We start from the raw sequence: 16,299 nt of genomic DNA on the forward strand, positions 1-16,299 counted from the left end.
AGCCGACAAGGTTGGCTCTTTTCACGCCATGATAACCAGGGCATCCGAGCTCTACCAGCTCTACCCTGAAGAACAGAAAAAGGAGTGGTTTCTGTACCAGCGACGAGAGGCTAAGAGGAAGATGGTCCTCGCGCTGCCTTTACTCAACGACATCTGGGATGAGGAGCTTTCTGTCCTCAAGAACCCTGCCATGACACCCGCCAAGAGGGACAGGTATGAGAAGAAGTACCGAGCCCCCGATGCCACCCCCTTGTGCCTCAGGGCCCAGCGCACACCGGACTTGGTCGTCTTGGCAGCGGCTAAGAAGAAGGCAGCGGGCGCGGCGGCTTCAACTTCCACCTCCCCGCCGGACAGCGAGGGTAAGAAGTTGGACTATATGGGACGACGAGTCATCTCGTCGGCGGCGATGACAATTAAGGCGGCCAATGCCTTAGCGATCGTGGCCCACTACAACAGGGAGCTCCGGTTCAAGATAGCTCCCCTGCTAGATTTCCTGCCTGATGACAAAAGGGCGGAGGCCATAGAAATTCTGCAGGAGGGCGAGGTGGCGTCGCATCACACCATTACGGTGGCAACGGACATTGCCGATACCGGATTTCGTCAACTGGGCAACGGAGTTTGTCTCCGACGACGAGGATGGCTCAAGGCGACAGACTTTCGCCAGGACGTCCAGACCAGAGTGTTGGACATGCCGTTCGACGGCAACAACCTCTTTGGTAAGGTGGTGGATGAGTCTCTACAGGCCATCAAGACCTACTCGGAGACGGCACGGGTCCTTGGGGTGCTTCAGCAGCGACGGCCCTTTCGGAGCTTTGGAGGCAGACAGGGTGCCTCCAAAGGATCCAGCGGTGGCTCCTCCACCTACCGCCAGGCGGCCCGCTCCTCTTCCCAGGAGGCCTACAGAGGTCGCGGCAAACAAGGGGGTTCCCACCGTCGTCGCCAAGGAGCCCAAGGCGGCAAGGCCGCCTCCAAGCAAGACTGACCCGGCCGTGTTGTCGGGCCCCCACCGAAGCACCCCGGTGGGAGGCCGGCTGACGAAGTTCTTCAGCGTGTGGGAGTCCATCTCCACCGACCGTTGGGTGTTGGGCACCCTGGCCAACGGGCACTCGCTGGAATTCCAAAAGAAGTGCCCTTGCATTCCTCCCGTGGCCAGGAAGGAAAATCACGTCCCTCAACTGCTGTTGGAGGTAAGGGCGATGCTCAAGAAAGGTGCCATCGAGCTCGTCCCCAGAAGGCTCTGGTGCTCCGGAGTGTACTCAAGGTACTTCCTCGTCGGGAAGAAGACAGGCGGTTGGCGCCCCATCCTGGAGCTGTGTCGCTTAGTACATCAAGGCGCAGAAATTCAGGATGGTCACCCTCCAGCACGTGCTGGGACAGCTGGAGAAAGGCGACTTCCTATCGTCGCTGGACCTGGAGGATGCTTACTTCCACATCCCCCTTCTAAGAAGGCACAGGAAGTTCCTCAGGTTCGTGGTTCAAGGACGCCACTACCAATTCAGAACCCTACCGTTCGGCTTGAAGTCAGCACCCAGGGTTTTCACCAAGTGCCTGGCACCAGTGGCGGCGCGACTGTGCCTGCAGGGGATCCACATCTACCCTTACCTGGACGACTGGCTAATCCGGGCAAGGTCAAGGGAACTCGCCATCGGTCATACAGCGAGGACCGTCCGGTTGCTCACGGAGCTGGGGTTCTCCATCTACCCCAAATCCTACCTGGTTCCGTCGCAAGTAGCACTGTTTTTGGGGGCGAAGCTCGATGCAGTGGAGCAATTGGCCTCCCCTTCAGAGGAGAGGACCAAAACCATCCTGGGCAAGGTACGGCGATTGTTAGCCAGGGACGTGGCCAGGGTGAGGTCCATCAAGTCCCTTCTCGGGATGATGTCCTCATGCAACTACCTTGTTCCCCTTTACAGACTTCGCATGCGTCTGCTACAGGAGTTCCTCGACGCCCGCTGGTTTCAGGCGGGGGGCTGCTTCGAGGACAGGATCCCTCTCGACGAGGAGTTCCGTCGGGCGATCCTATGGTGGGGCACCCGGGCTCACCTCACGACGGGCACGGACTTTCAAACCCTGGTGTTTCAGGAGACTGACTACGGACGCCTCTCTGAAGGGTTGGGGGGCTCACACCAGAGATCTCCACGCAAGAGGCCTTTGGCTCCCGGAGGAGAGGTCTCTTCACATCAACATTAACATTCTGGAGCTCCGAGCAGTGTTCTGGGCGCTCAAGTCGTTCCTCCCGTCCCTCAAGGACAAAGTGGTGAGGATCTTCACCGACAACACCACCACGATGTTCTACATACGGAAGCAGGGGGGCACCAGATCCCCAGCCCTATCCAAGGAGGCCCAGGATCTGTGGCACTTAACCGTCGCCCAGGGGATGTTTCTGGTTCCCTTCCACCTGGCAGGAATAAAAAACACCATCGCCGACTCACTCAGCTGGGAGCTACGTGTGTGCCACGAGTGGGAACTGCGCCAGGATCAAGTGGATCGACTCTTCCAACGATGGGGCAAACCCCAGATCGACCGGTTCGCAACGGCGACGAACTCCAAGTGTCAGAGGTTCGCCAGCAGGTTCCCACAGCCGAGGAGCATGGGCGATGCTTTCTCGTTCCCTTGGGACGGCCTGTTTCTATACGCGTTCTCTCCATTGCCGTTGCTGCTCCGCCTCATCAACCAGCTCAAAAAGTCCAGGTGCAGGATGATCCTCGTTGCACCGGCGTGGCCGAGGAAGGTCTGGTTCCCGGACCTTCTGGACTTGTCAACGTCCCCGCCAGTCAGGCTGCTGGCGGACGCGGATCTTCTCTCCAGAGAAGGAGGTCCCATTCTACACTACAACCCACAGTCGCTGAACTTGCAGGCCTGGCTCCTGCAGCACTAGAGTTTGGAGGGTACGATGTCCCGGCTGATTGCAGAGAGGTTCTTTCAAAGGCCAGGGCGTCCTCAACTCTCAAGTGTTACGGTCATACATGGAAGAGGTTCTCTGTCTGGTGCCGTGCACAGAAGATTAACCCTCTGCGGATTACTTACTGTAGCTGGCCAAAGCTGGACTGGCTCACGCCTCCATAAAAATACATCTGGTTGCCATCGCCCGATATACCAGGACTACGGGACAGGCGTCCTTGTGGTCTCATCGCCTGGTAAAGGAATTTATGAAGGGACTATTCCGATCATTCCCACCGGTGAAGGCCCCTGCCCCGGCGTGGGAACTTAACGTGGTGGTGACCAGACTCATGGGAGTCCCATTCGAGCCTATGCGTTCAGCACCTTTGAGGTTCCTGTCATGGAAGACAGCATTCCTCGTGGCCATCACCTCTGTACGACGAGTGGGAGAGATTCAGGCCCTATCTTGCAAGCCTCCATGCTTGACTTTTCATGACACAAGGGTAGTGCTTAGGACGCACCCCTCCTTCATGCCCAAGGTGCCGTCGGACTTCCACCTCAACGAGCCCTTGGTGCTTCCAGTTTTCTTCCCGTTGCCTTCGACGCCAGCCGAGAGGACTTTGCACTCGCTGGATGTAGCTAGAGCGCTGAAGTTCTACGTGGACCGCACAAAGAGTTTTCGGAAGACGTCGCAGCTATTCGTGAACTTTGAGTCTGTGAATCAAGGGAAGGCTCTCTCGAAGACTTCCATTTCCAGATGGCTCTCCGGCTGCATCATGCATTGTCACCGGTTGGCAAACCGACCGCTGCCCGGCCGTCTGAGAGCCCATTCGACCAGAGTGATCGCTGCTACCACGGCGTTCCTGTCTGGTGTGCCCCGTGCTACGTGGAGGTCGACGCACACCTTCACAAGATTCTACTGCGTCGATCGGGACTCCAGGGAGGAGTCCAGGGTCGGCCAAGCAGTGCTGCGCAACCTCTTTGCTTAAGGTGAGCCTGGTGAGGAGGTAAGAGATGCTTAATGTTGAGCCTGTTGCCACCTCCCATGGTTGTGCATGTGTATACTGCTATGTATTCTTTTATTCATGAGCATGTGAATCCATGCCAGACCCCATGCTGGAGAAGGAACAAGTTACTTACCTGTAATTGTTGTTCTCCAGCATGGGTCTGGCATGGATTCGCATGCGAACCCTCCCACCTACCCCTCTGCGGCTCTTCACTTGGTCATACTGCCACTTGGCGTGCTACCAAATCTGAGGATGGCTGCTGGAGGCGGGGCTTAGGGAGAGGGCAGTCATTGGCTGGGGGCAGTATGACCCAGAGATCAGTGATTGGTTACTACTAAGAAAGACAGATCAGAAACAAAACTGATACTGATTTTTTCTTTACTGAGGACTGGGAATATTCATGAGCATGTGAATCCATGCCAGACCCATGCTGGAGAACAACAGTTAAAAGTGAGTAACTTGTTCTTTAGCCCACAAGGGCCTGCAAGTGGGTAACATTAAAGGTTACCCGGCGGCGGTGTCTATATTTAAGTGCTCGTCTGAGGAGTGTTCTTATTTAATAATTCCTTTAATTTTTCAGTTTCTGAAAGGGCTCACTGTGTTTCCACCGTCACCTTTTCAGGTGCCCGGTTGGGATTTGAACCTTGTTCTAAAATTCCTAATGGGTGCTCCATTTGAGCCTTTGCATTCTTGTCCTTTGAGACTGTTAACCCTTAACCCTTAAAACTGTATTTTTAGTTGCGGTTACTTCTGCTCGCGGAGTGAGTGAGTTTCAGGCACTTTCAGTTAAGCCACCCTTCACAGGGTTGTCCTTAGGGTTCGTCCTTCCTTTCTTCCGAAAGTGGTGTCGGAATTTCATTTAAGCCAGAAGGTCCTTCTTCCGTCATTTTATCCTCCTCCTCATCCTGGCAAGGAAGAGGAGAGGCTGTCACGAACTTCGCCCAAAACCCCCTCTGGCAAACCCATTGGCCAGGTGGAGTCAGGACTCGGGCCTCTAGAGCCTGGCATCCTCTTCAAAAGCCCTCATGGGGCCAGTCCTGGCGCCTATGGCGCCAGGCTCATACACCATGAAAACCAGTGTTCTTGGGAACTACTTTATTGTATTGTCAGCCAACATGGCGGCATCCACATAGCTTGGTTCCTAAGAACCAAGCTATGCAGTCTAGTGTTTTGGGTGTGGTAGCCTATGGACTACTTTACCTGGACTATTTTGTTGGGGCTATTTAAACCACACCCGAGCAAGACAACACGCTTCGTGTTACTTTGCAGCTTGCAACGTGACGCTCACCGTGTCCAGCTATTCCCACGAACCTCGGAGAAGCAGAAACCTGTAAGGAGACAAAAGGAACATCATTAGCAGCAACATCTTACCTGCAGTCTTCATTTTAAACACTCGCAGCTACTGAGAACAGCTTCCTCGAATCTGCACACCTCCCGGACAGAACGACCTGAAAGAGGAAGATAGAGGCAACATTAAAGAAAGCAGTAGAGACATTTACAAATTACGAACTGCTCAAAAGGCTTACCTGGCTGGTTGCCTCTCGGCTGGCACCACTCCGGATGTTTCACTCGCGCTGAAGAACACCGTGACCTACAAGGAAGGAAATCACAGGTTAGCAAAGGCAAGACTTCGCGGCGTTGCACATAGCGCTTAGTTACCGCATCATAGCGCTCTAATGCGCCATGATTTACCAGCGGGGGTTCAACCAAGCCAGTTTGCCGCGCTGATGCTGCGCATACCTAAGGGAGAAAAAAAGACATTTTAAACTAAGAAAGGCATGCAGGATAGAAACAAAACTAAAGAACAGCAATAAGACCTACCTGAACAATATCAAAAGGGCCGGCGTCAGTGAAGTAACTGGACCGCACTCGCCCATGAAAGACAACGCGCCCTGCAAAGAAGGCTGGACGGAGAGCACGCCTAATTCTACCACAAGGTGAGGAGAGGGCGCCAGAGGGACTGAAATCATATGGGAGTGGAGGGAGGATACTTACCCCAGCAGTCAGTCTTGAACACAGTCCTCCTGTATTTTCAGGCAGAACTTTCCCTGCAGACCACATCAGGGCAAAGCTGAGAAGCATACGAGCGAGTAACCCGGCTGGGTGGGGTCCCTGTGGATACCAGGTGAGCGTAACAGAGGCTCCAAAGGTTGGATCCTAGGAGAGCTTTAAGTTTCTACATTTCACGCATGTCCCGGGTCACAGTGGACGATCAGCTCTTTACAAGATACGCTGGAAGGGGTTTGGGACAAGCTGTTACTAAGCAGACTTTGTCTAGATGGATTATCTTGGCAATTTCTGAATATTACCGCTTGGTATGGCTGCCTCTACTGCCCTGCAGAGGGGTGTTCCTATTCGTAACATCTGTGAAGCAGCCACATGGGCTTCGGTCCATACTTTAGTAAGACACTACTCCCTAGATTCTATCCATGGCCAGGATCTGTCATTTGGCAAGGTGGCCCTTTACTCTACAATTTAATTGGGCATTCTAAATTTCTATATTGTAAATTATTTTCCCTCCCCCATACGTTGGTACTGCTTTGGGAGTCTGTTATAGATATGGAATACGTCGGAGGACCCAATCCCCTCGAAGAACAAGTTACTTTCTTACCTGGTAATGTTCTTTCGATGGGATGGTCCGATAACGTATTCCATATCGCTCCCTCCCTACCTGCCCCGCTACAGAATTTCTTATTTGATTGCAGCTTACGTTTCCACAAGGCTTTCTGTGGTCATACTGGCAGAAGATTGGTGCCACACCTTCTGGGGGAAAAAACTACAACTGAGGCTACGGGCGTTGTGCGGCCTACTTATAACATCCGGTGACGTCGGCCCTCGAGGACAGCGTATCGACATCGACGCAGGACGCAGATGCTGAAAATTTTCCAAAGCAGCACAGCTGTGGTGATTACCTGTCATAGATATGGAATACCTTGTCGGACCATCCCATCGAAAGAACGTTACCAGGTAAGAAATTTACTTGTTCATCTCAGTGATAAGGCGCAAAAACAATTGGCTCTCTACCCTTAACAAGGTTCAATTAAAAACAGCCTCCCTGACAGACAAGGCATTGAATAATGCTGCCCCCAGTTATCTCATGAACAAATTTCAAAGAGGAACTTCCACTAGACCTTCGAGACTCATCAATACCAACTGCATCATCATCCCCAGATTCAACGTCTCTAAGGTTGGTGTAAACAGCTTCCATGTGAAAGCTGCCCAATTATGGAACTCCTTACCAAACCACATTAGGGAAGATCAATCCTATCCAAAGTTCAGGCTAAGCTACATCAACTGGCTTAAGTGGAACGACATCTAAATGTCCATATCTACGTATCCCGTAGTCTGGATTATACTCCTGCATCACTGCACCCTTCTTGTATATTTTCCAGTACCTGCGTATTTCTAAACTGTAATTATTTGTATATGTATATTCCAGTGTGTTCTTTCTTTTGTGTTCCACTTATGCATTACCATGCCTACACTGTATTGCCCATTACGTAACCTGTTAATCAAGCTTCGCATTATCTGTATTTGCTGTGTCCTGATGCCCCTGGGTCTGGTGCGCATTATAAATGAATAGACTAAACTAAATTAAACCAAGAAACCTTGAGTGTAAGAGTGTATTTGAATACTTGTGATTGTAGATCTCTGTGTAACATCCTTACAGCTCTCATTCCCTCTTGAGATAAGCCTGGCTGCTCAGCTCCACTACCAAAAACTGTGTAGTACAGATTTATACCAAAGGTTTGTTTTGCTTACACCTGTAGTCCTAGTTGTGTGTAGTGGTCCCAAAGGGTACTGCATACAAACTCTGCCTAACAACCTCAGTGGAAATGAAATATACATTATTATATAAAGAGAAGGAAAGACCAGGGAAGGGGTTTGTCCCACTGGCATTAAGTTGGCATTATTCAGGCACACTCGGGCCTGTAAATATGGGCCCCGGGGGCATTACCTTTTGCGGTAATGTCCCACAGGCGCGAGGGGCTTATTGCCATTAGTACCCTGGCCCGTTAAACCGGGGTACTAATGGTGTGTTTTTCGTGTGCGATATGCTTTGCGCAACCAAAAAAGTAAAAAACAGTGAAAAAATTGCTACAGTGGACTGGAAAGCGTAGTCCGTTTTCTCTATCCATGGCGGCCAAATGAAAAAATGAAAATGGCCACCAAGGAAGGGGAGAAGGGGAAAAGAGCGAACACCCGCGCGAGGGACGTCTGGTAAGGCTTGCAAACGCACCAATTATTGCGTTTGTTACACTAACAATAACCTGTGCCAGGTACTAATGTCCAGTAAGCAAGGAAGAAGGTGACTTCCTTAAGTGGAAATAGGCATCCCTGTACCGACTAGATGCCGGGAAACTGACTGTGAAGAATGGTTGCAGGAAGGCAGCCAAAAAGATATTATTTTCCCCTGTAGTAATTTTGGGCAGTATTGGAGTGTGAGGGTTGGAGTAGGTTTTTGGACACAGGACTGTGGACATTTATTTTGACATCCTGACGGCTGGCACATTAGTTTTGTTGAGGCAGAGAAACCCCTCCTAAAGGTAGGACTAGTGAGGCGTTTTTCCCCTCACCTTTTATTTAAATAAAATCATTTGGGGAAACTATCTACCTACTTCGGTCCCCTTCCGGTCCCTCTCAGAGGAAACTGGGGAGCAGATTTCCCCAGTCTCAGTTTAGGTGGGCAGTGTGTGTGGACCTAGGTGTACGGAGGAACCAGCTGGAGATTTAACATGTTTTTGTTGGGCATAATACAAACAATACAAATTAATCAGAATAGGAATTTTTTTTTAAATTACGAAATTTAATCGCCAAAGCGATTTTTACAAGACACTGAATTCTTAGAATTAGAATTTGTTCATGACAAGCTATTTGTGTCCATGTTTTCTGATTCCTGCATCAAGTAAAGGTAATGGTAGTTTTTTTTAATTTTTTTTAAGTTTCTTCACCAAGTGTATCCCCATTGGACTTGAATTCCTTCAGAGCAACTCTTGTTTCAGGCTTCAAAAGGTAAGTGCTGAATTCCTCAAATTCTTGCTAATACCCAGCGCCTGTCAAATGGACATATATGCAAATGCTGTTCATATGGCTGTTTGAATTGTTTTTGAATTTAGACAATGATGTTCAGATTGTATTGGCATATCCTTTATTTTATATTTTTCATTGGATGGACATTACCAAAATGTTATATTTACCACCTAGGGGTACTGTCCGTAACATAACTTTGTGACTGTAAATCATAGTACAAACTAGACCAAATCTGTGTGCAGCCCATTAGAACGTATTTAAGTTTTGTGTAGATGTTTGCACAACACTTTGAGGGTTGTGTAACCATCCAACTTAAAGGTAGAACAGTGTTTCACCCAAAAAGGATTATCAGACTAATGATAGCTATAGCAGAGCAGTCCGCCTTACTCGTAGGAGGGAGGATGGCTGTCAGAAGTGTAGTTTGTCCCGGTATGCAACCCCACTGTAAAATATACCCGTTTATTACATGCTCAAACATAGCATTTCTGGCAGATCCAAATAAATGGAAGAAAATAAAAGTTCACAAGGTAAGGGAACACCCGTCCCCTGCACACTATCTCAGGCCGTTCTAAAGCAACGTTCTTTGGAAGTAAATCTTCAATGGATTATGTATCTGTTAACTTTGTTGTAGATTCAATGTAAAACAGTGTTTCTTCATGTGATTATTCAATATCAATTCATATATACCAATATACATTGGTATTTAAAAAAAACATGTCTTCATTCATATTGTGACCCAGCGCGTTTCGAGAAATCTTCTCATTATCAGGTTTTTAATCTTGATTAGGTTTTTAATCTACAAGTGATTAAAGACAAAATAACCCATCAGTATTTTAAAACATCATATACAACAACCCAAAGTAATCTTAGATATATCCAGTAGATAATAAACCATAATTACCTAAGGTTAATGTTTCTTACAACCAAACTCTAAACGGAATTACAAGTCCCACATAAAAAAAGTTACGCGAATATGCATATTACAGGCATTCTGCATATTCATTTGTATACATGTGTACCTTTTTAATGCGTCCACGATGCTAAAGGACTCTATTTTCTAGAAGAATCCTACAATGTACCAAACAATGTGTTTTCGGTGTACCGTTCTGGCAACCTAAAAAATGATAATATCCTGAAATGTAAGTACACTCAAAACAACATGTAAACACCGTAATTGATTAGTTAAAAATACAAATTAATCTGTACTCACCTCGCCTCTTGGAGGTGAAGCTGTAAATTCAAAGCAAATAGCTGTATTGATTGACAGTCTTTAGGGTTTATCTTAAAAAGTAAGACGTTCGCTCTTGTGGTGTGCCACTAGGGGTCCAACCAAGGCATTCATGTGCTTATTCAAAGAGGAAAAAACACTCTGCTCTATTTAGATATATCTGATGTCCAGTATTAGATGTACGGGAAATGCCCATGAAGGATTCCCCTCATGCTTCTCCTAAAGAGTGAAACACAGTTCTTCCAGATTGTGTGTCCTTAGGGTCCTAAAGAAGGACACACCTGTGATTCCCACTAGATAAAGTTGTCACAAAAAAAAGCTCAAAGCTCATCCATTATGGGTAGCCAGAGACTCTAAAAACTTCTGTAAAACACTACCGTACAATCCTCGCAGTCTGTTTTCCTAGTGTAACAAAATGTCAGCTCAATGAAGTGGCATACCTTCTGATAGTGATGACGTCATGCCGCAGTGACAGCAATGGCGTCATTTATGTGAACAAAACGCGGGCCGCTAAATGCATATACCGCCAGTCCTGATAATTAAGTTCAAATCCCGCTCATGCAAGGCAAAAATTTTGTATTACAAAAAATAATGAATAACTGAATGAGTTTCTATTGGATGCCCAATTATGAGGACACTGAATGAGTTCCTCAATAGGCGACAACCATGCCTGTTATTATATTGTAGGGCTCTCCTATGGAAATGTTATCCTAGCAGAGAATGAAAGTAAGGCTAACTCGAGGATATGTTGCTGATAATAAACAAGTTCTTATCCTATTTTCTATACCATGAGCCTGACATTTTCCAGATAATGTGATGTTAGTTGCCACATTGTGATGCTGTCCTGTGTATCGGGGAATACAATATAGCTCTGTTATCAATATTTCGATATTACAAAATTCAAAATGATCAACAAGTGTTCTAAGGTGGTATCATTCCTAATGACATAATTCAAAAACATAGATAAATCCTTTCAACTTAACAAGGGAATACATCTTCCTCTTGTGAGTGTACAATCTAGTAGTCTATACAATTGAGAATCTTCTCAATTATGTAATTGATGGTGTCCCCATCCCTTATGTAGGTTGTCCTTTCTGGTGTCTAGCAGTCTCGTAATACACAAGACAAACATGATGGTACCTGCCAAGTGGTATCAAACGACCTCATAATAGTTTACAATCTAACATTCTATACCGACTCAATTGTGCATTCAGTGGAATCCAAGCATATACAATAGTGTAGTTATTGTTAGCGTAGGGTATACAATTCTGGTTCAAAGACGTAGCTATTGGCTATGTCCTCGTGTATAGGTGTCTAAAGGTATGGACCCAAGTAAAATTCTTTGTTCATCCACAGAGAGGTCACTGCATCTAGATGATAAGTCCAATGCAGTTCATGGTGTGAAAGTTTCTTTGCCATTTCTCCTCCTCTAGGTAGACGGTGAACTAGTTCAAGGACTACCCTTCTCATTCGTGCAATAGTGTGATGGTTGTCACGAAAGTGTCTATAAATAGTCAATTTGTCATTTGCCATTCTTATATTGGACTTCTGTTCCGTCCATCTGTCTTTTGCTTTCCTTATTGTCTGTCCCACATAGTACTTTCCACAAGGCCATCGTAACAGATAGATGACATTTTTGCTGTTACATGTTGCAAAGTTATTATTTTTGTCTATTTTGTCCATGTGCTAGGACCCATTTTTTTCTTCCCTGCACCTTAGACTAATTTTCAGAGTTACTTTACATAAACTGTTATTTGAAATAGAATGATATAAGGTCTGCACTGTTACCATATCTCTATAGAGCCAAATAAATAGTCTGGTAAAGCAACGCATTAGAGAATAGTGCAGTTATAAAAACAGTTATGGTCATGGATTACCTAACCCACTATTGACCCTAAAATGCAAGCCTCATAATACTTGGGGCTAGAGCCCTTACCTATAGACTTTGAGAAATGAGCAAGGAAGGGACTGGTAGCCAACAATTTCTATGCAGATATCAGCTGGTTTATGCCATCGATCAATCACAAAGTATAGACCCAAAACAAAGGTTTTGGCAGCCAGCCAATGAGCTTGCCCCTAAGATTTTGGGTCCCCACCCACACAATGTGAAACTGCAAGCCGAGAGTCAGGTACTGGTCTAGACCAGTTAAAACCCCTATGTGGGGTACATGGCTAGGGTAAGATTGAGCCCATGTGTTCACAGTTGCCATTTTAGATCGGTCTTGTGGTTTCCCTAGATAAAGAAACACCCCTAAAACCAAACACATTAGTACCACAATAGCTACCAGAAATGTACATTGGTGTAATGCAGTGTATTGGCTTGCACCTCTGGTGATGCCGATTTACTGCACTATGATCTGTGTACTTTTTTTGTTGCGCTTTTCTTTCCCATCTGCGGTAAGGGTTACGATTCTGAGGCTTAGAACATCCTACATCCCCTCTTTGCATCTCCTTGCTTCCACCATCTGTTCCTGCTTCTGCTCAAGTGCGAGTGACAAAAGGACTGGATTGTCAATCCCCTTTTCTAATGGATGATGTCTGTTACGCTCACCTGGTATCCACAGGGACGCCACCCAGCCGGGTTACTCGCTGGTATGCTTCTCAGCTTTGCCCTGATGTGGTCTGCGGGGAAGGTTCTGCCTTGTGGTAGAATTAGGCATGCTCTCCATCCTGCCTTCTTTGCAGTGGCGCGTTGTCTTTCATGAGCGAGTGCGGTCCAGTTACTTCACTGACGCCGGCCCGTTTGATATTGTTCAGGTAGGTCTTATTGCTGTTCTTTAGTTTTGTTGCTATCCTGCATGCCTTTCTTAGTTTAAAATGTCTTTTTTTCTCCCTTAGGTATGCAGAGCTTCAGCGCGGCGAACTGGCTTGGTTGAGCCCCGCTGGTAAATGATGGCGCATTAAGAGCGCTATGATGCGGTAAGTAAGGGCTATGCGCAGCGCTGCAAAGTCTTGCCTTTGCTAACCCGTGTTTTCCTTCCTTGTAGGTCGCGGTGTTCTTCAGCGCGAGTGGAATGTCCAGAGTGGTGCCAGCCGAGAGGCGACCAGCCAGGTAAGCCTTTTGAGCAGTTCGTAATTTGTAAATGTCTCTACTGCTTTCTTTAATGTTGCCTCTATCTTCCTCTTTCAGGTCGTTCTGTCCAGGAGGCGTGCAGATTTCGAGGAAGCTGTTCTCACTAGCTGCAAGTGTTTAAAGATGAAGACTGCAGGTAAGATGCTGCTGCTAATGATGTTCTTTTTATCTCCTAGCAGGTTTTGCTTCTCCGAGGTTTGAGGGAATAGCTGGACACGGTGAGCGTCACGTTGCAAGCTGCAAAGTAACGCAAAGCGTGTTGTCTTGCTCGGGTGTGGTTTAAATGGCCCCAACAAAATAATCCAGGTAAAGTAGTCCCTAGGCTACCACACGCAAAACACTAGACCGCATAGCTTGGTTCTTAGGAACCAAGCTATGTGGATGCCTCCATGTTGGTTGACAATACAAAGTAGTTCTCAAGCACATTGTTTTTCATGGTGTAGGCGCCAGGACTGGCCCCATGAGGGCTTTTGAAGAGGATGCCAGGCTCTGGAGGCCCGAGTCCTGACTTCACCTGGCCAATGGGTTTGCCAGAGGGGATTTTGGGCGAGGGTCGTGACAATGTCTTCCCACGGATTCCTCCTTCAGACGATACTAGTCGGCGTGGCTGGCATCGGAATACATTTGTACCAGAGCAAGGGGCATTGTGCCCATTGACTTAGTTCGCAGGTCTGTTTCTTGACTCCAAAGTGACAACAATGGTACAACGGTAGGCACAACGCCCTGTGACCTCTGATCCTTTTTTTCTGTGCTCATCATGCTGCTTTGGAACGCTTTTATCTCCCTCAGAGATGTCGACATCGAATGTTTTGGGATTCAAGTGCTGCAGAGACTGCATTCTGAAGATGTCCATCGATCGCCAAGTTGTTTGTGTATGGTGTCTGGGGACAGGACACATTTAGGACCCTATGGCTCCTCTCAGTCATTGAACCCGATAGCGCTTGGAGAATGAGCAGACAAACTTATTTAGGCCTCCCCTGGAAATAATGGGTAACTATTGAGGCAGTTTTTCTGAAGTGCATCTAAGGGCTTATCAAAACCATTCGACTGAGACAGTACAAGACTCCACTCTTAGTATAAGGCTGTACCACCCGAGTTCATGGTAGCATAGACAGAGCAGCCAAGCTTATCTTAGGAGGGAGAGAGGGCTGTAGAATCACTACAAAGAAAGTGCAATAAAAATATGGTCCGAAGAGAAACAAACACTATGTATTGTAAAAATAATGGTTTATTTAAATACACGTAGGCCCAGATAAATATTGGGGGGAATAAGTACCATCACAGATCATATAAAAAGATTATAAAAACACACTATGCTTTAAAGTACACAGACCAAAGCATAGACCTTATTTAGACAACTAACAGTAGTCTAGGTAAGTCAAACCTTTTTATACACATTCAGTATAGGTCACACCTATTCTTGGGGAGTAAAAACCATTAGTTATTTTTAGATCACCTTCAGTAATACAAGGGTAGTAGACCCTGGCAGTTGTACTGGGATGCTCAGCAAGAAAGCACTTAGTAAATCAACTGGACAGTATACTTTTCTGAATTGTGGAACACTTATTCTAGGAACAGTAAAAACCTATAACTGATTCAGGATGAGTTATTCTAGGGGAGTTGAACCTTGGGGTGTAATATACTCTTACGCTTACTTTTTAGATCAGTGGAACACAGTCCAAGATCAGTAAGAACATATTACACATTTTTTGGATGCTCAAGGCAGACCAAGGTTAGCTACACCCAAGAACACTTCAAGAATGGCACACAGATTTTCTAGGCAGGTAAAACCTAATGTTGTAATATACTATTAGTTTGCTTTTCAGATCAGTTCAGCACAGATTAAAGCAAGCAATAACTCTAACTTGTTTTAGGATGGCACACAGCAAACACAAGGTGTTTGGCAAGATTGTATGCAGTAACCCCCAGGGAGACTACGCCAGTCTTGTCTTCTTGGTATTAGGTAGCCCACCTATTGGTATTGGTCTGTGCTACACAAGTTAGTAGTGTGAATGAGCAGCCAGACTTATCTCAAGAGTGGTAAATGGGAGCTCTAGAGCTGTAACATCTAAATCCACACATACAAGTATCCAAATAACACTTACACTCAAGGTTTACTAGTAAAATAATTATTTAACGGTCAGTTTTAAATAAGCATTATTTAAAAAGGGCAATGTGTAACAATACAAACATACTTCAGAACATGTTCTCATGATCAAGATAAGCAAGTAGGTAATCTTTAGAGATGCTTCATACACACTTCCTATACCCTGACGGGACTTCAATTATTAGGACAGTGTTGCCATTTATATATCACTTTTGCTCTTGATAAAATTCTGCGGTTGTGAAAAGGGTGGGTTAATGGAAGGGAAAAGGTTAACAGGCTCTCGGAGCGTGTGAGCAGTTTAAAAAAAAAAATCACCCAATGAATTCTAGATACAAAATGTGCCCTTTGTCCAGCAATAACGGTTTCAAATAAGTTACCACCTATGTGGGGCAGTTAGAATCAAAGTAAATGGGGCAGAAGAATCTGCAGGCATCCAGGACAGCCAATGTCTATGGAGCTGAGGCACTTGTTATACAGCACAAAAGTCTTGCACAGAGTTAGTGAGATTGCTGTAGAAAATCACTGTTGAGCCACAAGCTGTTATACTTGTGGAAAATTAGAGCTAGAATAATTCTAGAAAGGGAGCTACTGCAAATCTCAACTGAGACAAGCAAGGTACCACCGGATCGAGTAGGAGCTCGCTGTGCTTCCCGAGCTGCAGGAGCAGACCCGCACCCCCTCCAACGTCCATGGAGGTAAGCAACGAATCACATGTGATTCATTTGTCGCAGACACAAACCTCACAATGCAATTCTGCACAGATTTAGTAGCAGCTGCTGCTTTCCTTTCCCACCAGCATCGTGCACCGCTTTGTGTTTTTTGGATGTTTTCATACCATATTCTGCCCACAAATCTGAGCGGACGCCATCAGTAACCACAAGGGTTACTACATACTAAAATGGCCGCCCTGTAGTGATCTCACCTACACTTCCGCACCAACAAAGGTGCCACCAGCTGATTGGCTAACCGCAAA

General features: G+C 46.6%; 1 protein-coding gene across 1 annotated transcript in view; it reads left to right on the forward strand.

The window, feature by feature from the left end:
• The window catches only part of LRPPRC (leucine rich pentatricopeptide repeat containing), a 1,926,342-nt gene that overhangs the window by 597,460 nt on the left and 1,312,583 nt on the right, over positions 1-16,299 (forward strand). The window contains exon 14 of the mRNA XM_069608459.1: positions 8,831-8,900. Within this exon, the coding sequence (XP_069464560.1) occupies positions 8,831-8,900 (70 nt within the window). The remainder of the gene's footprint in view (positions 1-8,830; positions 8,901-16,299) is intronic.

Source organism: Ambystoma mexicanum, chromosome 4q (assembly GCF_040938575.1).
Source record: "Ambystoma mexicanum isolate Mex_15411 chromosome 4q, UKY_AmexF1_1, whole genome shotgun sequence".
NCBI lineage: Eukaryota > Metazoa > Chordata > Amphibia > Caudata > Ambystomatidae > Ambystoma > Ambystoma mexicanum.